General features: G+C 43.4%; 1 protein-coding gene across 13 annotated transcripts in view; it reads left to right on the top strand.

Annotated features, from left to right (window-relative positions):
* Nucleotides 1–259: 259 nt before the first annotated feature.
* VEPH1 (ventricular zone expressed PH domain containing 1) overlaps nt 260–26,189 on the top strand; it is a 275,970-nt gene continuing 250,040 nt past the window's right edge. For 4 of the 13 annotated variants that reach the window (XM_049867690.1, XM_049867691.1, XM_049867692.1 and 1 more), the window contains exons 1-2: nt 5,906–6,487; nt 15,231–15,515. In XM_049867690.1, coding sequence (XP_049723647.1) covers nt 15,378–15,515 — 138 coding nt within the window. In that variant the 5' untranslated portion in view covers nt 5,906–6,487; nt 15,231–15,377. The other 9 variants (XM_049867683.1, XM_049867693.1, XM_049867685.1 and 6 more) reach the window with 8 other exon arrangements.

The following is a 26,189-nucleotide window of genomic DNA, read 5'->3' on the forward strand; positions in this document are numbered from 1 at the left end:
GCCATTTTGCTTCTCTTTGTGGTATTTCTATCATTTTGGGCTTAAATTCCATCTCATTCCACTACTCCCTCCATCCCTCCTCAAGACTTTTTTTTTTCCCCCCACTGATGGCTGGTAAAAGGTCCCACATCTGATATTAACCTGAAACTTCCTTAATTCCTTAAAGTGAGTTATTTATTAACAGAACCTAAATTACTGGTTGTTGGGCAAATCTTGTAACTCTCAAAGGACTGATTGGCTTGGAGAACCTTCTGTAAATCTACAAATAAGTGAAATAACTGAAGCTGTGTGCCAGTCGCTACCTCTAAGCAGAAGTTTGGGAGAGGGAGGAGAAGTTACTCATTGCCGGATTCCTCACGGTGAGTCCACGGGGAGGGAATTCCAGTTACTGCTGGCTTGACAAGCGGCACAGCGAGGCAAGGCTGACGGCTGCCTGACAGCACAGGGGAAGGGGCCGCAGGGCTGTCTCTGAGCACGGCCCTGGGTTCCAGAGGAATCGCTCTCAGGCTCGAGCGTTTTGCCTTCTATTTCCCATGACGGCCAGAGTTTCCTGTGCTGAGAGGTAGGCTGTCCTTTTTCCTGTTCTTTTGTTCAGCAAAAACAAAAGCTAATTAAAGTAAATGTCAGAAGCTGCAGTGAGGCAAAGAGCCGGCTGGGGGAGCGGGGCAGAGAAACTTCCAGGGGCTGGCTGACTATGCAGATAGAGCACCTTTGGGAGTTGTGCTGCTAGCCATGTGTGCTAGCATTTCAGTTATTGGGGTAAAAAGTCCCTTCTCTGTGGGATATTACAACATGTCTCTAGGCCTCAGGAGTAGAAAGCTAGGCTTCTAGATATGTGTGATATGCATTTTTTGTTTTACTCCATAATAGTCTCCATCTCGTTTCTAGTTCATACTTTGGTTTTCCTCAAGAAATGTTTTGTAACAGGCAAAAAGAAACTGGCCCTACCCACGATTTTCAAAGAAAATGAAACAACACTGTCACAGTAAATGGGTGGGACAGAGTCACCATTACTATTGGTTGTTTTTGAAATGTTTTCCTTTAATATTTCAGATATTTTACAAATTGAATCTAACCACTTTTTTGTTCTCTTCAGTATATGTTTAAATTGCTACAGTAATCCATCACAGGATTTTATGGCATTTACATATTTCAATTTAAAGACTAGGAAAAAAAAATTAAGGCATTATTTAAATTGGTCATACATTTGTATAATATGTGAGATTTAAATGCAAATAAAGATGCATATGAGTGTTCCTGACATTTTGAGAGCTTGAGTATGTGTTCTGAAAAAACAAACCCACAGAATTTGAATTAAGAAAAAATTCTAAGCAAGGTTTATATTATTCCAGAGCAAATATGACCCCCAAGGTCAAAATTTGCAGGTGAAAATAGATATACTATGATATCATATATGACAGAGCACAAAATTCTTGGTTTCAGGAAGTTTGTTAGACTTGAAACCTCATTCTCCATGAAGGGAAATATTTCCTATCTACTTGTGTTTCAGTAAGTTGCAATATGTATTCAAAATTAAATAGATTTTTTTTTTTTTTTTGAGCTCTTAACGGGTCACCAAACCGATTTTGGTTGGTTTATAATGATAAACCTCCTACAAACTATGAATTCTAGCAAAAAGACTGAAGGGTGAGTCCGTTAGCATCGTCTGCAATAAGCCAACCTCAGATGCTTTCAGTAGACGTGAAGTGTGGCACCATGTCAAGGCAGAGAAAACTGAGAGGCGTCCAGGGAACAATAGATGTCTTGTGGGAAGGGCTGAAATGTATGCAGCCAATTCCCATGGGAACGCCTGTAGCCCTTTCACACTGTGTGAAAAAGATGCTCCGTCAAAAGAAACTTTAATCCTTTCTTTCAAGGGAAAATATATCTGAGAACTTTATTGAAAGTTTCTAGAACGCAAACTGGTCTAAGTCAATGGGCGTCTTTTAATACAGGTGAATAAAATGAAATTGTTTTGATGCAGAGTAGTGTTGTTGAAAGCTTAATGTAAACAAATACTGCTAGTCTAGAATTTTCAGAAGCAAAGCAGGGCATATCCTCAGCCCGAGCTGGAAGCTAGAGGCTGAATTCCTCATAACAAATTGGCTTCCTGAGTTAATTATGTTTATTGAAATCCACCCCCAACCCCAAAGAGTTTCGATTTTTCTACAGGTGTTATCCCAATAGTAACGGCATTAAGTCCTTAGGTCTGCATGTATTTTCACCTAGCACGGTCCACAGATGCATAATACAGTGAACAAGTGTGTTTTATTAGGGCTCCTTAGGTGAAGGTCACCTTGAAAAATCATAAAGAAAGTGGCCAGTGCCCTGGAGGGAGTTATACACTCCATCCACACTAATAAACATGGAGTGCTGCGCTTACAAGGAAAAACTCAGGTGTTTGGATTACCCGGGCTACAAAAAATCTGAGATACACTGTATTCCAGTCCATCATATTTCTTCTCAGATGGATCCTGGCTGAAAGCAGAGAATACCAGAAGGATGTTACCTGTGTCTTATCGACTACGCAAAGGCATTTGACTGTGTGGATCTTGACAAACTATGGATAACATTGCGAAGAATGGGAATTCCAGAACACTTAATTGTGCTCATGAGGAACTTTTACATAGATCAAGAGGCAGTTGTTTGGACAGAACAAGGGGATACTGATCGGTTTAAAGTCAGGAAAGGCGTGCGTCAGGGTTGTATTCTTTCACCATACCTATTCAATCTGTATGCCAAGCAAATAATCTGAGAAGATGGACTATATGAAGAAGAACGGGGCATCAGGATTGGAGGAAGACTCATTAACAATCTGCATTATGCAGATGTCACAACCTTGCTTGCTGAAAGTGAAGAGGACTTGAAGCAGTTACTAGTGAAGATCAAAGACCACAGCCTTCAGCATGGATTGCACCTCAACATAAAGAAATAAAAAATCCTCACAACTGGACCAATGAGCAACATCATGATAAAAGGAGAAAAGATTGAAGTTGTCAGGGATTTCATTTTACTTGGATCCACAATCAACAGCCACAGAAGCAGCAGTCAAGAAATCAAAAGACATGCTGTATTGGGAAAATCTGCTGCAAAGGACCTCTTTAAAGTGCTGAAGAGCAAAGATGTCACCTTGAAGACTAAGGTGCGCCTGACCCAAGCCGTGGTATTTTCAATCGCATCATATGCATGTGAAAGCTGGACAATGAATAAGGAAGACCGAAGAATAGTTGACCCCTTTGAATTGTGGTGTTGGTAAAGAATATTGAATATACCATGGACTGCCAAAAGAATGAACAAATCCGTCTTAGAAGAAGTACAACCAGAATGCTCCTTAGAAGCAAGGATGGGGAGACTGCGTCTTACGTACTTTGGAGATGTTGTCAGGAGGGATCAGTCCCTGGAGAAGGACATCATGCTTGGCACAGTACAGGGTCAGCGGCAAAGAGGAAGACCCTCAATGAGGTGGATTGGCACAGTGGCCGCAATGGGGTCAAGCATAACAACGATTGTAAGGATGGCTCAGGACTGGGCAGTGTTTCGTTCTGTTGTGCATAGGGTCGCTATGAGTCGGAACCGACTGGACGGCACCTAACAACGACAATCGACACTTCACTGTTATCGTTCTGCCTTGTTATTGTTCAGGCTAGGAACAGTAAGTCTATCTCTCCAGGGAATAAGATTACCAAAAAACCAACTGGGACAAAAAAATGATTGTAAAGTTTATAGATGATAAATTAACTACCCAGACTTAAGATTGGGGGAAAAGTATAGCTAAGACATAAATATGGCACAAGTGAAAAAGGCCCAAGCATTTTCAACACTCTGGACTCGATGTTAGTCAACGATGCAGCAGTGTATTAGCTTTCAAAAAGTATGGTGTGGAGGCGTGTCAACAGGAGAATGACCTATAATATTGTGCGGCTGTTAGATGTGGGCTCTGTGTCAAGTACTTTACATAATCTCATTAAACCTTCCACCAACCTGTATCACAACCCCCACGTGCAAATGAGGAATCTGAGGCTCAGGGAGGTTCATCTGTGCAAGTTTGCTCCACAGGTAAAGGCATAGCTGAGCCTGGAAGCTGTGGTGTCCAGGTTCCCCACTCTTTCCACTCTGCTCCTCTCCTTGGATTCCCACAGAATGTCCAGTTCTGGACCCTACAGCAACTTGGCAGCACTCAACAATACTCTTTTGTCTTAGAGTAACCATCCGTACTCTGAGTAAAGTAAAATTGAAAGCTTGAGCTGGGAATAGACTGAGCTCCATGTGGTAGAATCCAGTAATTCAAAATGGCAACTCAGCAGTGACGTTTTATAGAAGGAGAAACGATAGATATGAAACACTAACTTGGTTTTTATTTACAAGCTTAGAGAACAGAAAGCCATCGCTCCATTGGTAGACAATTTTAAGGTAGGGATTCCGGTGTCAGGAATTCCTGAAGCAGGGATTCCTGTAGCCGGAACTTGTAAACAGGGCTTCCTATGTCAAGCTCTGTAAGACGATTGGCTTAAAAGGGAATATGTCTCTTTCTCAGATTGGTTACAGTGTGGCAATTACACGGGTATGTGACAGGGAGGAGTCTCAGTGTAATTACATCATCACCCCCGGACAGCCCTCTCCTAAAAATAGTACTATAGAAGGTGGCTTCTGCTAGGATGAAAATGGAACCAGCAAACAAAGGATCACACGCAGTCCTCAAACTGGCCATTTCAGATCTTATTAGGTATCTCGACTTTTTCTTCTAATTCTCTCTTTTTTTTTTTAAATGTAAGCAAATTCGATAAAATCTAGGGATAAGAACCATCAATAATGAGTAGGGGATAAAAATGAGAAAAGGCTAAAGATAGGCTATTTCGTTAAAAGAGCAGACTCCACTGGTATCTGCACACTGGAAAATTACTAACGTAAGAAGATACCTACTAGTGTACAGGAGCCTATGGGTGGTGCAAACAGTTAAAGCGCTCAGCTACTAACCAAAGGTTAGAGGTTCGAGTCCACCCAGAGGCATCTTGGAAAAAAGGCCTGGCAATCCATTTAAAAAAAAAAAATTGCCATTGAGTCGATTCTGGCTTATAGCGACCCTAGAGGACAAAGTAGAACTGCCCCATAGGGTTTCCAAGGAGCAGCTGGTGGATTCAAACGGCTGACTTTTTGTTTAGCAGCTGAGTGGGCCACCAGAGCTCCGAAACATTAGCCATTGAAAACGCTTTGGCCCACAGTTCTGCTCTGACACACAAAGGGAAGCCAAGAGTTGGGATTGCCGTGAGTCATGGTCAACTGGACGGCAACCAGTACTCATGGATGGCTGTATCCTCCATTGTCATAAAGGAGACTCTTCAAGGGACAATTCTCCATATGTGGGTGTCATAAAAAATGTGATTGATCACCAAGTGTCCAGGAAGATTTATGAGGGCGTGACCTTGGACTATATGACTTGTTCAGTGGCAGGTGTGTGGTCACCCTGACCACAACTTTTGTGGGGAGACACTCACAGAGCCCACATCCGAGGGGTTTCACAGACGGAATTATCAGTCACAACACCACCCACACGCTTTGCCAGCATGTAGACAGACCTCCTACAGGCACATCTAAATCAGGAGTGGAGTCTAATACAGGATCTTAGTTCCAGCACAGTTTTTAAATGACCATTAACTGCTTAAACAGTAAGTGAGGGCCCCGATGCCTTTTCCCCCCGAGTGTTGAGAGATTAACCAGCATAAACATTTTCTCTGCGCGTTGCTGCAATATTAGAAGTAAAAATCTGACACACCTTGTTCAAGTGGAGTTTTAGGAAAAACCTCCCAGCAAATAAAATGGGAAGGGTGTGGGGGATGGGGGAGGAGGGGATGACTTTTTTGTTGAATAACATTGTTCCTTTTTTTTTTTTTTTAATTGTCTTCCTGCACCCTTAAACTTTTATTAATCAATCCAGAGGCAGAGCAAAAAGAGAACTTTAGGAGCTGTGGCTGGAAAATAGCTCAGTGTTTCAAACTGTGTGCCTGAAATTTTGAGGGGGAGGGAGGTGTTAATTAAGCCGCAGTTTCCTTCTTTCCCCTGGGGCTTTGGAAATGGCTCCAAGTAGCCGTTCCATTCACCTGCCTGTGTTCCTGTGTGTGTGTGTTTCCCCCCTTTTCCATTCTTCCCAGGGAAAGTATAGATTTTCATGAACACAGGGAGTTTTGTTTTGTCTGTTAAAAACAACTCTACCGGAGCAGGCTTTGGGTTTCACCCCAGGAAACAGCGTCTCACTCAGGTAGCTCCCCACTGGCCAGGCGCAGCCTGTCACCTGACGGCTCCCGGGCAGCCTGTGGCGTCAGCCTACATTCCGTGAATTCTTCCAGCCAGCACTGCAATGAACAACTTGAGGTTCACTGAGCTGAGCGGATGCCACTCGCTGTGCCCTTGGAGCCTGCTGCCCGACTCTCCCGCCCTGGCCCCAAACCTAGAGCTGAGTAACAGCGAGTGCGCCTTGAGGAGGAGCACACAGGTAAACCAAGTTTGTGGAGGGCCAGGTGTGGCTCCCTGAGATGTGTCGAACTGGATACAGAATGGTTTCTTGTTTTGTGGTGCTTCTTTCTCCTTATAGAAACCTGACTCGTCAACCAATACCCCCCTTTTTTTTTCTCTTTACCTAAATAATGAGATGGTGGGCCTCAAATTAGGGTCCTTTAAAGGTTAGGGAGCCCTGGTGGCACAGTGGGTATGAGTTATGGCTGCTAACCAAAAGGTCAGCAATTCAAGTGCACCAGCTGCTCCTTGGGAACCGTATAGGGCAGTTCTACTGTGTCCTATAGGGTCACAGTGAGTTGGAATCAACTCCTGCAATGGGTTTTTTTTTTTTTTTTTAAGGTTAGGGAGAAGAATTATGAGAAAAAGACGGTGGGGTAAGAAGGAATTTTATAAGCCAGTTTTTTTGTAATACAAAACGTGTGAGATTTGGAGCCTGACCTACCTGGATGTGAATCTTGGCTTTGTGTGTAACCTTGGGCATGATATTTAACCTCACCAATCCTGTTTCTCTTGGGTAATCGTGTCTACCTGCGTGGTTGACAGGGAGCCCTGTTGGCGCAGTGGTTAAAGCAATCAACTGCTGACCGAAAGGTTGGTGCTTTGAAATCACCAGCCACTCCACGGGAGAAAGGTGTGGCAGTCTGCTTCCGTGGAGAGCAGAGTTGATGGGAAAACTAAGAAGAAAGTGTCTAGCAAGGAGCTTGGTGCATAGAAAGTATTTGAGTGTGTGCACAAGTGTGCATACGTGTGTGTCACTGCATGACATTCGTGAGGGTAGGGAGTCTCTCAGAAGATGAGGCAGACTTGGATCTGGCTCAGACCCTCGCTCCTGTTGCAAAAAGAGCAGCAGGAGAAGCCAGAAACCTGAGCAAACATTGACCAGAGCTGCTGAGAAATAACTAACTTGCCTTGCTGATCCTTATCCAGGAAAGGGCTGGTGTAATGTGGCCATGTGGGGGCGCTTTTTAAATGGCGGATGTGGGCAAGGGAGGCGGCTCAGTAGTAACCATCATGTGTGTGGCCGTGTACACAACTGCGTACCGTCCTGAGGGGGCTTTTCCCAGGAGACCAGCTGCCTTCAATCCTGACTCTGCACCTTACTCTTCAGATGCCCTGGGCTGGTTACTTTCTCTCTGAACACTAGTGTCTCCTCACATGGAATTGGTGTCAATACTTGGGGAGCACTCAGAGCAGGGCCTGATACATGGTCAGCACCTAGTAAAATCAGCTGTGGGTATCACTACTTTACCAAGGGCTCTTTTATACTTCACCAGCTATGATCTCCAGAACAACCTGCTGGGTGTACATTAGCCTCGTTTTGCAGATGAGGAAACCGAGGCTCAGGGAATGGACAAGCACAGTCCAAAAGTCCACAGCCCCTGAGTGGCTGAGCTGGGACTTGAATCTCGGTCCCCAGGCAAGCTGCAGACCCATGGCTCTTTTCTGCATAGTTCTAAGTTCACGGGCTTGATCCTGGGCGATGTGTCCTCACTGTGGCAAGGAGGTCCTAGGAAGACCCAGGTCACCCAGGCCTGCCACGCTGTGAGAGCACCTGGGTCCCGGTGCTTCCTGGCTGCAGCTGCCTTGAGGAGCACTTTTGAGTGGGATGTTGCATGGTCCCCAGGTTGTCTTCTGCCCATCAAAAGGGGACTGTGTGCAATTGGAGCTGGCTGCCAAGGAGCCTTGGTTGAAGTACTGCACTCAGGTCGTGTCCTAGTCAGGATTTTCCTCCTTTCGTACTTTACATTTTACTTTTAAAAAAACTTTTAAAAGTAGCCATGCAAGGTTTACTCTCTGACTAAAGTAATAGCTGTTCGCCAGATAAGGAAGAAAATATAGAGAAGCAATATAAGGAATATAGAACATAAGGAAGGAAATAAAAGTTACCCATAACATATAATCACACAAAACTGAAGGTTTTTATAATTTGCTGTTTTTTTTTAAGAGTACATTAAGCGGTTTCCCGTATCAATAAATCTTCTTCCAAACTGTGGTTTTCAATGTCTGCACAGTCTCCTTTTGTGTGGGTGTTCTTTCATTTAGCAGTTCATTTACTTTTGGACATTTTGTTTGTTTTCCTATTAGCGATAATGTGATTTTTTTCCATCACTCTATCATGCGTGATATGAAATTTTGGTGCATATCTCTGGTTTTTCCATTAGGATACATTCCTGTAAGTGCGACTACCAGAGCTAAGACTGTAAATATTCTTAAGGCGTTTTGAAACTGGAAGGATTTTCTAATTAGAAAGCAATGCAAGTGCTTTGTGCAAAGTTTGGAAATGCATCAGAAAGACACAAGCTAAGGGCAAAATAAGAAGCATGAGGTCACAAAACTTGTGAGGTCATGACCCTGGGTTCCCACACTTACTGCCTCTTAGTAGGTCCTCAGCAAATTGGATGAAGCCTATAAAAATCTTCTTCTTGTCGTCAGTTGCCATTGAAATGGCTTCGATTCGTGGTGGTCCTATGCATAACAGAATGACACCTTGCCTGTCCTGTACCATCTTTATGATCATTAATGTGCTCCAGTCCTTTGTTGTGGCCACTGTGTATTTTGAGTGCCTTCTAACTTAGAGGTTCATCTTCTAGCACTATACCAGACAGTATTCTGTTGTCATTGGCAAGGTTTTCATTAGCTAATTTTGATAGCAGATTGCCAGGCTTTTCTTCCTAGCCTGTCTTAGTCTGGAATCTCCACTAAAACCTGTGCACCAAAGGTGACCCTGCTGGTATCGAAATACCAGTGGCATAGCTTCCAGCATCACAACAACATATAAGACCCCCCAGTACAACAAACCAGTGGGTGGTGAGTAAAAATCTTACCCATTATAAAAGGTCCAGATGAAATGCCGTTTCCTCTAGAAAGCCTCTCCTTGTCATCTTCACCCAGAAGACCTCTCTCTTCTCTCTCTCTCCCTCTTTCACTTACCCAGACTGCACTTTTTAGTACCCAGGGGACTTTTCTCTCAGTTACCCTTGTGGAATGTCTGGTGCAAGTTTTTTTTTTTTTTTAATCCCTACATGTTCTTTTAAGCATCTTAGCTCTTATGTTGAGGTCTATGATCTATTTTGAGTTAAATTTTGTAAATCGTGTGAGAAAGGAATCCAACTTCATTCTTCTGCACGTAGATATCCAGTTGTCCTAGCCCCCATTTGTTGAAAAGACTATTCTTTCCCCCATAGAATTGTCTTGGCACTCTTGTCAAAAATCAATAGATCGTAAATTTAAAAGCTTATTTCTGGGCTCTCAATTCTCTTCCATTGTTTTCTATGTCTATCCTTTTGCCGATACCATACCGTCTTAATTATTATAGGTTTGTAGTAAGTTTTGAAATATAGAAGGGTGAGCCCTCCAATGTTGTTATTTTTTAAGATCTTTTGGCTATTCTGGGTCCCTTGCATTTCCATATGAATTTTAGGATTAGTTTTGTTATTTTCTGCAAAGAAGGGCCACTGGTATTTTGATAAAGTTTATATTTAATCTGTAGGTCAGTTAGAGAAGTGTTATCTCCGTAACAACATCAAGTCTTCCTATCCGTTAACATAGGATGCCTTTCCCATTATTTAATTTCTTTCAATGATGTTTTTTAGTTTTCACTGTGCAAGCAGTGCACTTATTTTGTTAAATTTATTCCTAAGGTATTTTATTCTTTTAATGCTATTGTATATGGACTTGTTTTCTTAATTTCATTTTCAGATTGCTCGTTGCGAGCGTGTAAGGACACAATGGATTTTTGTATGTTCATCTTTTATCTTGCAACCTTGCTGAACTTGTTTAAGAGTTCTCTCATAGCATTTTTGTGGATTCCTCGGGAGTTGGCTTCGGGAATGTTTCAGTTCTGGGTTAGCAGAGCATCTGGGGGCCATAGCTTTGGAGGTTCCTCCAGTCTCCGTCAGACCACTAGGTGTGGGCTTTTTAAGTGAGTTTGAATTCTGTTCTGCGTTTTTCCCCTGCTCTGCCCGGGACTGTCTGTTGAGTTCCCTGCCAGGGCGGTCATTGGTGGTAGCCGGGCACCATCTAGTTCGTCTGGTGGTGCGAGTTCTTATCCTCTACCCAGCCTACCCCTAGATTTTTGGAAGTTGTCAGTGTGTGTTGAACAGCTTGTTATTTCTGCTTAGGGCTCAAAGAAATGTCTTGCACTTAGCGGTGGATTAACCAGTAAGTATGATACGCCTTGGCTCGCATTGAGCAAGGTAGCAGAGGTTTAATTGTATATACTTGCTAATCTGTGGTGAGCAATTTCACGTGGGTTTCACCACATCTTTGATGAAGTGGGGGACAGTTGAAGCTGTGCACTGCAGATTGGTGGTAAGCACCATTGGGCTGGTGTGTACCTTGCTTATTGGGTAATCTAGTCCTGTAATTGAACTTGATGGGCACTAAAGAGTAACAGCTGAAGCTTAAGCATGATTGTGGGGCTTCACACCAAGCACTATTGTAAGTGTGGAAGACAAAGAAGGAGCACAGGGAAGGCCTGTGCTTCCCTACGGCACACGTCTTTGCTCTCTCTCACAGGGAAGGCGTGTGCTTCCCTACGGCACACGTCTCTGCTCTCTCTCAGACCTTCTGCTCCGATATGTCTGGTGGCTGGATCTTCTTGAGTCAGGGGTGCCAGATGTTGTTCCACAAGCCGAATGGTCAAGGAGAAGTCATTTCCACACGATGTGCTATTTTCCTGAATATCCTGTCACTGAGAATCTGTAGCTGTGAATATCTGAGGCTGGGGGGAGAATGCATTAAGGGGAAGATTAAGCAACACTCTGATCCAGTTTTTCTGAAGTTGTCGTTGTTAGGTGCCCTTGAGTCAGTTCCAACTCAGCACCCTATGTACGGCAAAACAAAACACTGCCTGGTCCTGCGCCATCTTCACAATCCCTGTTATGCTTTAGCCTTTTGTTGCAATCACTATGGCAGTCCATCTCATTGCGGGTCTTCCTCTTCTTCACTGACCCTCTACTTTACCAAGCATGATGTCCTTCTCCAGGGACTGGTCCTTCCTGATAACATGTCCAAAGTATGTCAGTTGAAGTCTTGCCACACTCGCTTCTAAGGAACATTCTGGCTGTACTTCTTCCAAGACAGATTTGTTTGTTCTTTGGCAGTCCATGGTACATTCAGCATTCTTCTCCAACACCACAATTCAAAGACATCAGTTCTTCTTCAGTGTTCTTTATTCACTGCAGAGCTTTTGCATACATATGTATAGGAGGCGACTGAAAACACCATGGTTTGGGTCAGGCACACCTAGTACTTAAAGTGACATCTTTGATTTCAACACTTTAAAGAGGTCTTTTGCAGTAGATTTGCCCAATGCAAGGCATCTTTTGATTCCTTCACTGCTGCTTCCATGGGTGTTGATTGTGGATCCAGGTAAAATTAAATCTTTGACTACTTCAATTTTTTCTCCTTTTATCACGATGTCGATTATTGGTCCAGTTGTGAAGATTTTTGTTTTCTGTGTTGAGCTGTAATCCATACTGAAGGCTGTGCTGTTTGACCTTCGTCGTAAGTGCTTTAAGTCCTCTTCACTTTCAGCAAGCAAGGTTGTGTCATCTGCATAACACAGGTTGTTAATGAGTCTTCCTCCAATCCTAATGCCTCGTTCTTCTTCATGTAGTACAGCTTTTGAATTATTTTCTCAGCATACAGACTGAATAGGTATGGTGAAAGGGTACAACCCTGATGCACACCCTTCCTGACTTTAAACCATACAATATCTCCTTGTTCTATTCGAACAATTGCCTCTTGATCTACATACTGGTTCCTCATGAGCACAATTAAGTGTTCTGGAATTCCCATTCTTCACAATGTTATCCATAATTTGTTATGATCCACACGGTTGAATGCCTTTGCATAGTCAATAAAACCCAGGTAAACATCTTTCTGGTATTCTCTGCTTTCAGCCAGGATCCATCTGACATCAGCAATGATATCCCTGGTTCCACATCTTCCTCTGAATCCGGCTTCAATTTCTGACAGTTCCCTGTTGATGTACTGCTGCTATCTCTTTTGAATGATCTTCAGCAAAATTTTGCTTGTGTGTGATATTGATGATATTGTTCCATAATTTCCCCATTTGGTTGGATCACCTTTCTTGGGAATAGGCATAACTGTGGATCCCTTCCAGTCATTTGGCCAGGTAGCTGTCTTCCAAATTTCTTGGCATAGATAAGAGAGCACTTCCAGTGTTGCACCTGTTTGTTGAAATATCTCAACTGGTATTCTGTTAATTCCTGGAGCCTTTCTTTTTGCCAATGCCTTCAGTGCAGCTTGGACTTCTTCCCTCGGTGCCATCAGTTCTTGATCACATGCTACCTCCTGAAATGATTGAACATTGACAAATTATTTTTCCTACAGTGACTCTGTGTATTCTTTCCATCTTCTTTTGATGCTTCCTGCATCATTCAGTATTTTGCCCATAGAACCCTTCACTATTGCAACTCAAGGCTTGAAATTTTTTTCTTATATATATTGTAATTCACTTTTCCACATTTGCCAGGGTGCAAACAACTTTACCATAACCTTTCTCTGGTCTTCCCTGCCAAAACCTTCCTGACCGATCTTCTTTCCTGTACTGACTGAAAGGTTGCTGGTTCAAACCCACCTGATGGACCTTGGAAGTAAGGTCTGGAGATCTGCTTCCAAGAGGTCTCAGCATTAAAAACCCTACGGAGCATTTCTACTCTGCACACCTGGGGTCACCAGGAGTTGGAATTGACTCAACAGCAATTAATAACAGCAAATATTCTCTTCATTATAATTCTCTTGCTCTCTTGTTGGCTGTCCTGAGAGGACTGGCTCAAATGCCATTTCACATACCAGGGCATAGAAAGTCAAGTGTACAGGGCATAGAAAGTCAAGTGTACAGGGTCAGGGTAAGAGGGAAGCGGAAGCCATTCTCTTGCTTTATGACCCCACCACAGGTCCAGCCCTAATGTTACTAACGCTCAGGAGGAATTTGCCCCTACCAGTAGCTTCACGTCTGAGATGGAGTCAGGACATTGTGGTGGAGCCTAACACTGGGGCTCCGGGTTCAAAGCCCAGCTCTGCAGCTTACTAGTTGTTTGACTTGGGCAGGTTATTTAACTTCTTTGTGCTGCGGGTTCCTCACCTGTAAAATGGGGATGATGATAAAGTAGTGACACAAACCTCATACACTTCTGAAAATTAAATGAGTAAATGTTTGCAAACCACATAGAACAGTGTCTGGGACAAAGGCAGAAGTGTGGAAGAAGCATCAGGCATCATTTTTTTAAAGCTGGTAAAAAAAAAAAAAAAAAAAGCTGGTAGGTGGGCAAAAATTGCATGGAGGCAGTATCACCTCTGAAGTCCCTTCAGCGGCCCAGACATTGCGCCATCTTGGATACCGCGGAAAACTTACTTAGTCGAGTGCCTGGCAGAGAGATGTGGCTTATGTTAAGAGACCGTGTGATGTGGAGAGCGCGCATCTTTCAATCTTAGTATTGTGTTCAGCACAGGGAGGTGTTCCCACAGGCACAGACTCGGAGGGCAGCCCTGAGACCACTGGAGGGAAGAGCAGATGCCCTTTTCCCGTTTAACACTCACTGGCAGAGTGCAATTCTGGGCAGAACGGCTGTTGCTTTATTAGGTAAATCGCTGCCACTCTCTGAGCGTGTGGTTGCATTTGTAAGTTACCTGCATGTCTGAGGTGACTGCACTGTAAACTGTGGGGCTGCCTACTGGCCTGAGATCAGGAGAGCAGCCCCATCGCTACCTACCAGACAGCCTTGGGGGAAGTCACTAAACTTCTCTGACCTCTGTCTCCTCATCGCTGAATTAACCTGTGAGAGGACTGCTAAGGTCTCTACCCTGCAAATAGCCTGTGATTTTGTTAGGTCCAGAAGGAAGCTGATGAGAACAGTCAGATAGTTTGTTTGTGCCGTTGCTCTGCTTCCTGTGGACTGTCAGTTGGATAGGCCTATGAGTGAGAAGTACAGTGGGGCTTCATTGATTCAACTATGGAAATAGAGGGAGGATTGCCTGACCCCAAAGTCCCTCCTCTTTACCCTACATTGTAATGCTGTCACATTCAAGTTCAGTGTCCAAGTTCATGTTGACATTCAAGTTCAGTGAAGATTTACCTGGCCCCAAACTCCTATGCCGAGTCCTTTATTTCATTGCTACTTGATTAGAAAGTATGGTAGAATAGGGTGAGTATTGAGATTGCCTTCTGGACTAACGGTGAGGAATCTTCTATTTGTCCCCATGGCAAAGAAACTCAGCCAAGAAAAGTAAGCCCTGGTTTCCATGTCCAGGATCTAGGAGAAAGAGAAAACCAGGTGGTGAATCTAAAAGATATTCCTGTACTCTCTTCTTTCAGTTTCCCTGTTTGATTTCCATGGGAATCTGTGTCTGGGGAAAATCTGGCAAATGTCAGGTCGATGTTTGTTTCGTGTCCTCTTGTTTCCTTGTGCCATGGAGAGACGTGGAAGGATGTAGAAAATAGAGGAAAACAAGTGTGAGATTTATGCTGCTTGAGTTCAAATTAAATTCTAGAGGAACTTAATCATTTCTGACAGGAGCTTTTTAGACAAAAGTAAGGAAAGAGCTCATTTGAAGGTCAGCAAGCCAGGGTCTATTACTCAACACACGTGTTTCCAAGTGCTGTTTTTCTCTCTCAGCTGGGTACCAAGTTGAGGTTCTGAGCTGATGCCATTCTGCTAATGGCTACATTGTGTCATTTGTTTTCCTCACAGAGAGCCTCAGAGAAGACCTCAAAGTCTGAGGGGAAGCGACCTTTCATGGAATACCTCCTGCTATGTGTTTTTGTCTTGCTAACCTCCACTAACTGAAACGCTGGCCCTGGGTCTGCAGAAAGCCATCGGATCACCCAACTCCTCATCATGCATCAACTGTTCAGACTGGTTTTGGGGCAAAAAGATCTTTCACGAGCCGGGGATCTCTTCTCCTTGGATGACTCTGAGATTGAGGACAGCCTGACAGAAGCTCTGGAGCAAATTAAAATAATTAGCTCATCTTCAGTAAGTGAAATGGTTTTAGACTAGATCGTTGAAATGATCTATCCTGAGCCAAATGCTTGTCTCTGTCCTGGAAGAAAGGATCTTTGTGGAGGGGGGGAGGAGGGGAGGGGGAGGGGGAGGGCTGCTGATACTCTGATCCTCGCTTCTCTTCGCTCTGTGGTTTAGTTGGTGTCTGGGCGATAACACCAGGGAGGCAGGCCATTGGCTTACGGGGTGGCCAGGCTGCCCTGTGCCCACTAATGGAGACTGAATTGCAGATCCAAGTGCAGTGCGTATGGTAGGCTTCTCTAAGGTCTCTTTCTACATACTGGAGATGGCGTGGAGAGGGGAGGGAGCCAATCTAGGAAAAAAGCAGGCCCGCTGAGCCGCACAACAGGATCACTAAACAAAGCTGGGTGTGCAGTGGAGGCTGAATAATGCAAGAAGGCAGGATGGCCCCTCCTGCCATGCGGGTAATATTAGATAAAGACAATCATGGCTCTGCTGCCAGAAGTGACAGTGGCCCAGGGCTTGATAACACTGGTTCCACTTACTTCTATACTGTCTCTGTTTTTTATCTTCCCTTTGTACACACTTCTTTTTCTATACATGCAGCTACCCTGTTGCCGTCATGTCGATTCCGACTCAAGGTGACACTGTAGGTCGGGCTAGAACTGCCCCGTAGGGTTTCCAAGGGGTAGCTGCTGGATCTGATCTGCCGACCTTTTGGTGAGCAACTGAACTCTTCACCACTGTGCCACCAGGGCTCCTCACATTAGTCCCTGCCTGTGATCAGATAGATTTAAAGCCTGCATCAACCCTCCTGTTCCTTCGCTCATTCTCAGTGTCAAGACCATTTATTCTAAAAGCACTTCCTAAAGAAGGTGGTCGTAAGTGCCCTGCAAAATTGGCACTGACCGTTTTGGTCATGCCTGAGCCATCAAGCCTTCTCTTGCATCCTCTCAGCTCAACAGGGCTCGCCATAGCTTGGCACAAACACCCACTGGGTATAGGAAAGAGGTGGACTCGGGCCACAGAATAGTGAATTAGCGAATGTGTACATATTTCAGAGATAACAGCTCCATTCCAGGTTATAGTGAAGAGATGTTTAAAAGGCATGCTGGCAACCAGTGTGGCTTCCTCCTCAAGCCTGTCAGCATGTCCTCTTGCTGGCTGCCATCAACATGCCAAACTCCCCCAGTGACCATGAAGTCACCGCCCAGACGTTCTTCCCATCTCAGGTTTTTGACAACAATTATGTTTCCACGTTTTTTTCCAGAACATTAATCAATCTGGACTCAAAACACAAAGTATTCCTGGGACGTTTGCCCTTCCTGGTGAGGACTTGTGTGCTGTTTCCAGCAGCCCCTCGCCTCACACTCCTCTGGAAATAAATTGGCTGACTCTGCCACAGATTTTTCTTCTACCTAAACAGCTCAGCTACCAACCAAAAGGTCAGCAGTTTGAATCCACCAGCTGCTCCTTGGAAACCCTATGGGGGCAGTTCTACTTTGTCGTATAAACCCACAAAATCTACTGCTGTCGAGTCGATTTCAACTCATAGTGACCCTGTAGGACAGAGTAAAACTGCGCCATAGAATTTCCAAGGAGCACCTGGTAGATAGGAACCACCAACCTTTTGGTTAGCAGCCATAGCACTTAACCGCTATGCTACCAGGGTTTCCCTCTGTCATATAGGGTCACTGAATCCGAATTGACTCGATGGCAATGGGTTTGGTTTTTTTGGCTCAGTAACCCACTGCCATTGAGTCGATTCTGACTCATAGCGACTCTATAGGACAGAGTAGAACTGCCCCATAGGGTTTCCAAGGAGCGCCTGGCGGATTTGAACGGCCGGCCCTTTGGTTAGCAGCCATAGCACTTAACCACTACGCCACCAGGGTTTTCCCTCTTCCTAATTTTTTTTTTTTTTTAATAAAAAGAAAATAGGAAATTACATCCAAGTTCCCTAAAGCTTATTTCCACTAGAGGTCACTAGTGGTCGGTGATTTGTTTCCTCGGCCAATTGCTTTGTCTGAATGAGGTCAAATTCAGAACTTTAGCAGTAATGAAATGTTGTTGCTTCTCTATATTGTACGTTCCTGGAGGCACTGGTGAGTTGTGTTATATGTCCTCACTGTTTAACTGTTAAACCTGGCAGTTAGTTGCCTTGTCATCAGGGGCATTGTCTATCCTCTAAGCCCTCGGCTCAGAGTCCCACCAAACCAGCAGGTCTGACAGCCAGGAATTCCAGTTCACCTGTCTTCTTCATCTCTGACTTCTATCATATGTCTTTTTTCTCTTTTTTTCCATTTTCCTGTTTTTTACTGTGGCATGGAGCAGATGGGTACAAAATACAATGAAACCTGTGAGAGCTGGAACTTGACGGGACTGCCTTGTTTTTCTGGGTCTCACAAGTTTTCTGCCTCTAACAGGGGACAGTCTTACCACTTTTCTATTGCTCCTTTTACTGGGAAGCATTTGAGTTTTCCTTCCCTGACAGGTTTCCGCCTTACACAGCTTCTAGCTTTCACAGGTTTTGCAGTTAAAATAAATTTTTAAGGATTTGTACAGACAAATCCGGCTTTTAAATGCAGAGCTTTTCTAACCAGTCCTTACTATAAAGCATGACTCTGTCTGGAACTCCTTCTTTCTCCATTCCTTTAAAAGCAAGCTCAAGTTTCACTATTTCTGAAACTATTTCTGGTGGATCTAGCTCATAGTGAAAATTTCTTCCTAAAAAGATACAATTGCCCTTTCGCATTATGCTGTCCTTACAGAAAAATCATCTGTCTTTATACTGTCAAGTGCAATCTCTACATTAAACCAAAAACAAAACAAACAAAAAAAAAACATTGCCGTTGAGTTGATCCTAACTCATAGTGACCCAGGATCCCAAATCTCTGTTTTCAGTCTTGATGTCTTTCCTTAAGCTTCAGGCCCTTCCTAGTTGATATCTATCGTCTCAAACTCAACGTATCTAAAAGAGAAGTCATCACTTTTTTTCCATTTGTACTACTATTTTCTTAGTTCTCTGTGTTTAAAGCCTGGAGTCATTGTTGTGTGTGTGCTTTAGGTGAAAGTTTACAGAGCAGATTAGTTTCCCCTTCAATAGTTTGTACATAAACTGTTCCATGCCCTTGGTTTCATTCCCCACAATGTGTCAGCACTCTCCCCATTTCCGCTCTGGGTTCCCCATTTTCTTTCATCATGATTATCCACTCCTTCCTGCCGTCTCATCTTATAATTAATTGTTCTAAAGAGTACGTTCCTCTCAGGTGTTACTGTTATCTTATGGGCTTGTCGATTGTTTGACTGGGAGGTGTTCTCCAGGAATGGCTTCAGTTCCAGGTCAGAAGGGTATCTAAGTGCCATGCTCTCCGGGGTTCCTCCAGTCTCTGTCAAACCAGCAGGCCTGATCTTTTTTGTGTATTTGATTCTTTGTTCTACAGTTTTCTCCCACACTTGTTCGGGGCCCTCTATTGTGATCCTCGTCTAGTTCTTCTGATCTTGGGGTCGAGTAGGCTGTGGTTCATGTAGTTTGTCAGTCCTTTGGACTAATTGCTTTCTTGAGTGTTTGGTCTCCTTTGCTCTCCCTCATGGAGTCACTCTTGACGCCTTTCTCTCACTTCCTACTTTCCTCTGAAGCTCTATAGACACTGCCCTGAAAATGCCTCTTTTACCATCCCTTATTTTCTCTTCTTACTGCTAGCACCTGGGCTTAGACCCTCAAAAAAATCTGTCTCCCTGCCTTTGGTCTTGCCTTTCTGTGATTCAGTCTACCAACAGTTAACAGATTAAATTTCCTAAAGCACGTTTATGACGTGTCTCTCCATTGGTCACGGCCTTTCTCTGATGCCTTGATGACCATGACATTCCATGGCCAACACCAGCAGCTCCTGTCTCCATGTTCTGATTAGTCCACTGCACCACCACACCCAGCCCATGGGTTACGTCCCCACCAGCTGTATCCCATCCTTATGTCATGATAGGCCCAGGTCTTCCTCAGTAGGCCTTTTTCAATGACCCTTCTCAACTCCTCTTGAGAAATGCACAACTAGATGGGATTTTCTAAATAGGCTTTTGCAACTCCCTTACAGTGTAGAAATCTCTTCTTTAGGATTCCTGGCAAATACGTGGCCTCTTCTTCTTCACTTGCAGTGATGAAGGTATAGGGGTTTCTGACATTTTTGCCTACTTTGCAATTTTGCTTTGGCAAATCACTTCATTCCCATTGCATGAAGCCTTGATGGGGCCTTCTGTTAAGGTTCCCTACCCTGCCCTGGCCAGGAGAGACAGGGAAAAGGGCCAACCCAAGGTATGCCAATCAGAATTTCTTTCCTAGGAATTCTAGAAAATAAATCAGCAAGGGGTGGTTTATTGTGATGATGGTACCCTGAAGAGACAGCCCTTTTTTTTTTTCCTGCCCTTCTATCACCGTAGCTACCTTGGTGGCTGACCCTTCCAAGGCCAGGTGCTTCAGCTTCCTCTTCAAATCTGGGAGCTACCTCAGATCCTTCACTTAAGTATTTTTTTTAATTGTGTATTTATTTTTATTATTATTTTAGCTAAAGTTATCCAGACTTTTTCTGTGGCTTGTGACCAAAGAATCCTAACACGCAGCAATCCACTCTTAGCACATTACTTCTTACAACAAGGTGAAACCTTACTCTTTGTATTTTCTATCTATCCATTGTCCTTTGTTCTGTTCCCGCCCCAGGCAACCAAGAGTCTGACCTCTGTTCCAAAAAGAACTTTAAACATTTGAGGACAGGCATCAGTGCTCATCTCTGCTGCTCTTTTCCAAGCTAAACACCCTCAGGGCCCTCAGGTGTTTTCATGACCAAAAAAAGGGGGCCTGTTGCAGGGAAAGGTTACACTACCTCACACTGTGACCCTCAGCTTTTGGGTCTGGAAACGCAGTTTTGTCCATTCATGAGAAATGCTCAGACTCCAGGAGGCCAAATTCTGCAAATCAAACGCGAAGCTCAGGAGTATAAATTAGAATGCTGATTCATATATTTACAATGAGAATGATAATTCATGTGGGTCAGAACTCTTAGTCAGCATGACTCATGTATCCTTTTCCTTGGGAAAGCCAAATTATAATCAGAGGGGTTCTTGGAGATCATTGAGAAGCTTTCTGCATTATTCAAATGCTTAATGGTGTTTAACTGCCATGACTGGTTTAGTTTTGGTCCCTGGAGAAGCACATCTTCCCCAGGGACCCAGCGGCTCACAGTCATGGGCCAGAGCTCTCTCCCAGGTAGGGCTGGAGAAGCGCAGCCAAATCCTGGCTCCAAGTCTTACTTTTTCTGTATTTCACGCCGTTTTCCCCAAGTGTTCACCCAGTCTTTCTCTAGGCAAACACGTTGTTGTTGAGTCGATTTCGACTCATAGCCACCCCATAGGACAGAGCAGGACTGTCCCGTAGGGTTTCCAAGGCTATAATCTTTATGGAGAGAGATTGCAGTTCTGTCTCCAGTGGAGCAGCTGGTAGGTTCAAACCGCTGACCTTTCAGTTGGCAGCCTAGCGCTCAACCACTGCACCACCACGGCTCCTTTCTGTAGACAAGGAATGCTATTATTGATTAGGTTTCATCCTCCTCGATTACAGTCACATTCCAGCCCTACCTCCCTGTGTTACATCTGTAAAGTCACCCACGTACAGATAATATCTTGAGTTAGTCCCGTAGGTGGCTGATTCCACTCATTAAAAGTGGGCTTTTTTTCGTTGAATCCTCAAAGGGGATTGTTTCCAAGTTCTGTATTTTCTGAGTTCCAAGTTCTTGGAGTATACCTCATATTAGCTCTGAAGTGCTACCTACATTTTCAACGTTCTGGCTACCCTGAAATCTTCCTGATTTATTACGGTCATGCGTCACTTAACATCCACAATAAAAAAAAAAAAAAAAATTCATTCTGTTAAATAGGATGTGATTTGGACATGGTGCCAAACACTGTGTTATATACTGCTGCTGCCTACGAGTCAAAGCATATGCTTTTTATTTGTAAGTAGGGAACATTAACATTAAAATAATGATAGAAGGTACAGTATAGTACATACACAAGCCAGTAACATAGGTGTTTATTATGACTATCAAGACATATGTGTTACAGGTTGTATATATACTGTACCTTTATACACCTGGCAATGTGATTGCTTTGTATACAAGAGACATCATATGTGTTGCATGTGGAAAAACTGTTTGCTACATCCAGTTACATCCTCTATGTCCCGTTCTCCGATAGGGATTATAACCTTATGGACCATGGACATATATGTGGTCAGATGTTGCCCCAGTGGATGTTATGGAATGCATGACTGTGTTGTAATTTATTGTCACCCAGTACTTGGACCAATGGCTGATATTAGTCGGTGTCAAAGATTGAATTGTGGCCCCCCAAAATATCTGTCAATTTGGCAACGTCACGGTTCCCAGTATTGCATGATTGTATACCGATCATACAGATGTATGATACTTTACAGATGTAACACAGGGAGGTGGGGCTGGAATGTGAATGTAATCGAGGAGGATGAAACCTAATCAATAACAGCACTCCTTGTGTACAGAAAGGAGCCGTGGTGGTGCAGTGGTTGAGCGCTAGGCTGCCAACTGAAAGGTCAGCGGTTTGAACCTACCAGCTGCTCCACTGGAGACAGAACTGCAATCTCTCTCCATAAAGATTATAGCCTTGGAAACCCTACGGGACAGTCCTGCTCTGTCCTATGGGGTGACTACGAGTCGAAATCGGTATGATGTGATTTCCCTGTGTGTTGTAAATCCTATCACTATGATGTAATGAGATGGATTAGTGGCAGTTATATTGATGAGATCTACAAGATTAGTTTAGATAGTGTCTTAAGCCAATCTCTGGAAACCCTGGTGGCGTAGTGGTTAAGTGTTATGGCTGCTAACCTAGGGGTTGGCAGTTCTAATGCACCAGGTGCTCCTTGGAAACTCTATGGGGCAGTTCTCCTCTGTCCTATAGGGTTGCTATGAGTTGGAATCAACTTGATGGCACTGGGTTTAGTTTTTGGGTTTTAAGCCAATCTCTTCTGAAATATAAAAAAAGCCAGCAGAGAGACATGGGAACCTCATACCACCAAGAATGAAGAGCAGGAGCATGCATCCTTTGGACCCAGGGTCCCTGTGCTGAGAAGCTCCTTGGCCAGGGGAAGTTTGATGACAAGGACCTTCCTCCAGAGCCAAGAACAGAAAGCCTTCCCCTGGAGCTGATGCCCTGAATTTGGACTTGTAGCCTCCTAGACTGTGAGAGAACAGATTTCTCTTTGTTGAAGCCATACACTTGTGGTGTTTCTGTTATGGCAGCACTAAAACCCACCAGTGCTGTCGAGTCCATTCTGACTCATAGCGACTCATGGCAGCACTAGGTGACTAAAACTGTCAGTGTCTTTGTTATCTAGTGCTGTTATAACAGAAATACCACAAGTGGATGGCTTTAAGAAACAGAAATTTATTCTTTCACAGTTTAGGAGGCTAGAAGTCTGAATTCAGGGTGCCAGCTCTAGGGGAAGGCTTTTTCTCTCTTTTGGCTCTGGGGGAAGGTCCTTGTTTCCTTTCAACATTTGTGGGCCCGGCATTCCCTGGAGATCTCCATGTGTCTTAGCATCGACCTTCCCTTGGGTCTAGGGGGTTCTCAGAGCAGGGACCCCAGGTCCAAAGGACGCACTTCACTCCTGGCTCTTCTTTCCTGGGCAGTTTGGTCCCTCTCTCTCTGCTTGATTCTTTCTCCTTTTATCTCTTGTAAGATAAAGGTGTGACTCAGGCAAGGGCATTGACTTGAATAAGGATGACGCTTTAAGTTGTAGACCACCCTAATCCTGCCTCATTAACATCACAAACATAACCTAATCCTATCTCATTAACACATATAGGTGAGGATTCACAACACACAAAATGGAGGATAATTATACAATATCATAGAATGAAAGATAATTACATCAGATCACAAAATGGAGGACCACCACACAATACTGGGAATCATGGCCTAGCCAAGTTGACACGTATTTTTGAGGGACACAGCTCAATCAACAACAGTCAGATATTCTGTTTCTAAAATATCTTTTCGATAGCAACATCATACATTTGGCCCACATTTAACCTGTAATGTACTAAAACCCACAAGTTGACTCAAGACTTGTAATTAGGCACCTTTAAACAAACTTTAAGTGTATATTGTCCCGTTTTAAAGTATTGAAACAATGTTCTTTAGGCCTTCATTCCAGCGTGTTCATAGGTCTTTTAAAAATTATGATTCTGTCCAATATAATTAGCTATCACTCCCAGCTTTGTAGAATCTGCAAATTTTATAGGCAAGCCTCCTATGCCTTTTCCCGAAGTCACTCACAAAGTGATGGAACCTGACTGGGTTCCACTCACCAGTGCCTTCCCTCCATGGGAGTTCCTGGGTGGTACAAATGATTAACATACTTGGCTACTAAATGGAAGGTTGGTTGTTTGAGTCCACCCAGAGTTGCCTCAGAAGAAAAAGCTGGTGATCTCTTTCTAAAAGTCAGCCGTTGAAAACCCTATGAAGCACGGTTCTACTGTGACACACGTAGGGTCGCTGTGAGTTGGAGTCCACTGGACAGCAGCTGGGTTTTTTGTTGTTGTTTTGTTGTTCATTTGTTTTTTTACTATAAAATATCATCCTTATGCTTTGCTTTGAAAATGTATCTTCTCACTCAAAAATCTCTCCAAGTTCCTAAATGTGCCTTTAAGTTTTGGTCTTTTCATTTCAAGTCCTTTCTGGACTATTTTACCTAATAGTCGTTTCTTCCTGTAACTTGGCTTTCCTCCCTGACTACTTCAGGTGAGATGGTCTCCTTGCTCATTCATTCTCTCCTCCCACTCCCAGCTTCGCCTTCCCGTGAGGTTCACCCATGCCCAATCCACCCACCTTCCAGTCCTCTGTACATTTTTTTTACCTAATGAAACAGGCACACAAAATCACCTAATTTAAGAAATTGGGTACAAGTGAAATCCGCTGCTCGCCTCTCTCTGGCCCAGCTCTCCCTTCCCTCCAAGGAATTTATCCATGCGTGTTTTTACTTCTGTGCCACACATGCATAGTTCAGAGATCATTTGCAGCGTTGTATTTCATGTTCTTAAACTAAAGAAATAGCTCCTTAAGGCTCAGCATCATGTTTTTTAGATTCATCCGTGTTGATACAGGTAGTTCCAGTTCATTTGTTGTCACTGGGATAGAGCATTCCATTACATGAATATACCACAATTTATTTATCCTTTCTTCTTTTGTTAGACCTTGACTATTTTAACAGTGCTGCAGTGAACATCATTTTTAAATAGCAATTTTAGCAAACGTGCTAATACTCCTGGGATACCCAACTAGGAATGAAACAATGGGTTTTGTGTATGTTCAGTTTTATGATATACCAGCAAATTGCTCCCCAGTGTAGCTATACTGATTTATAATCTCATCACCTGTGTTATACCAGTTCTCGTTGCTTGATATCCTCACCAGTGCTTGCTTTGATCAGATTCTATGTTTTTGTCAATCCAAGTGAACCGATATCTGATACTTAAATTTGCACCCTTCTCATTACAAGTGAGATTGACCTTTTATTCATGTACTTATTTGCCGTGTGCCATTTGGACTTCCCACCCTGGTGGCGTAGCGGTGAAGTGCTGCGGCTGCTAACCAAAGGGTCGGCAGTTCAAATCTGCCAGGCGCTCCTTGGAAACTCTGTGGGGCAGTTCTACTCTGTCCTATAGGATTGCTATGAGTCGGAATTGACTCGAAGGCACAGGGTTTGGTTTGGTTTTTGTTCAGTGTAGTGCCTATTTATGGCTTATGATTTTTTTTCAAGTTTTATGGACGTTTTTAAATATTTTTGTATGAATTTTAAGGAGTTTTTAAAAATGTGTTCTTGTACTAATCCTTTGTCATTTTATGTGTGTTTCATATCTCTTATTCCATTTTATGTCTGATCTGTTTCTTTATAATAAGTCTTGATATCCAGACTTCTTTAAAATTGTTTTGGCTTATTGCTCTTCTTTAATAATTTTATATTAAGCTCCTCAAGTTTCATGAAAAATTCTGTCAGTGTCTTGATTGGAATTTTATTATGTCTATAAATTAATTTGAATTTTTTTTTTAGCTGATACTATAGACATTTTTTTTTTTAATTGTATATTTAACTGTTTCAGGTGATTATAAAACAATTGATTTTTGCGTAGGGATCTCATATTTCTTATTCATCCTAGTAATTTATCTATAAATGTTTCCATTTAATAATATTTATTAGGCACCTCCTATGTACCAGATGCTGTACTAGATGCCGGGGAGAAGGGATAAGCAAAAGAGACAAAAATTTCTCCCATCACCCGTTTTAGTGGGTGACAGAAAATAAGGAAAATAAGGAAAATATACAGTATATTAGAAGATGATAAGTAAATGTTATGGAGAAAAATAAGGCAGGGGTGCGGGAGAAGACTGTTAAGGCTAGAAGGGGCAAGAGGGCTGCAGGTTTTAAATTTTAAGTAGGGCAGACAAGGTAGGCCATACCGAGAACCGGACATTTAATTAAAATTTGAAGGGATGAGGAAGGAATACCTGTGATACTTGGAGGAAAACATTCCAGGCAGAGGAAGCGTCAGGTACAAAAACCCTGACGTGGGGGCAGCCTGGAGTTTTTGAGGAGTCACA

This window comes from Elephas maximus, chromosome 23 (genome assembly GCF_024166365.1).
Source record: "Elephas maximus indicus isolate mEleMax1 chromosome 23, mEleMax1 primary haplotype, whole genome shotgun sequence".
Classification (NCBI taxonomy): domain Eukaryota; kingdom Metazoa; phylum Chordata; class Mammalia; order Proboscidea; family Elephantidae; genus Elephas; species Elephas maximus.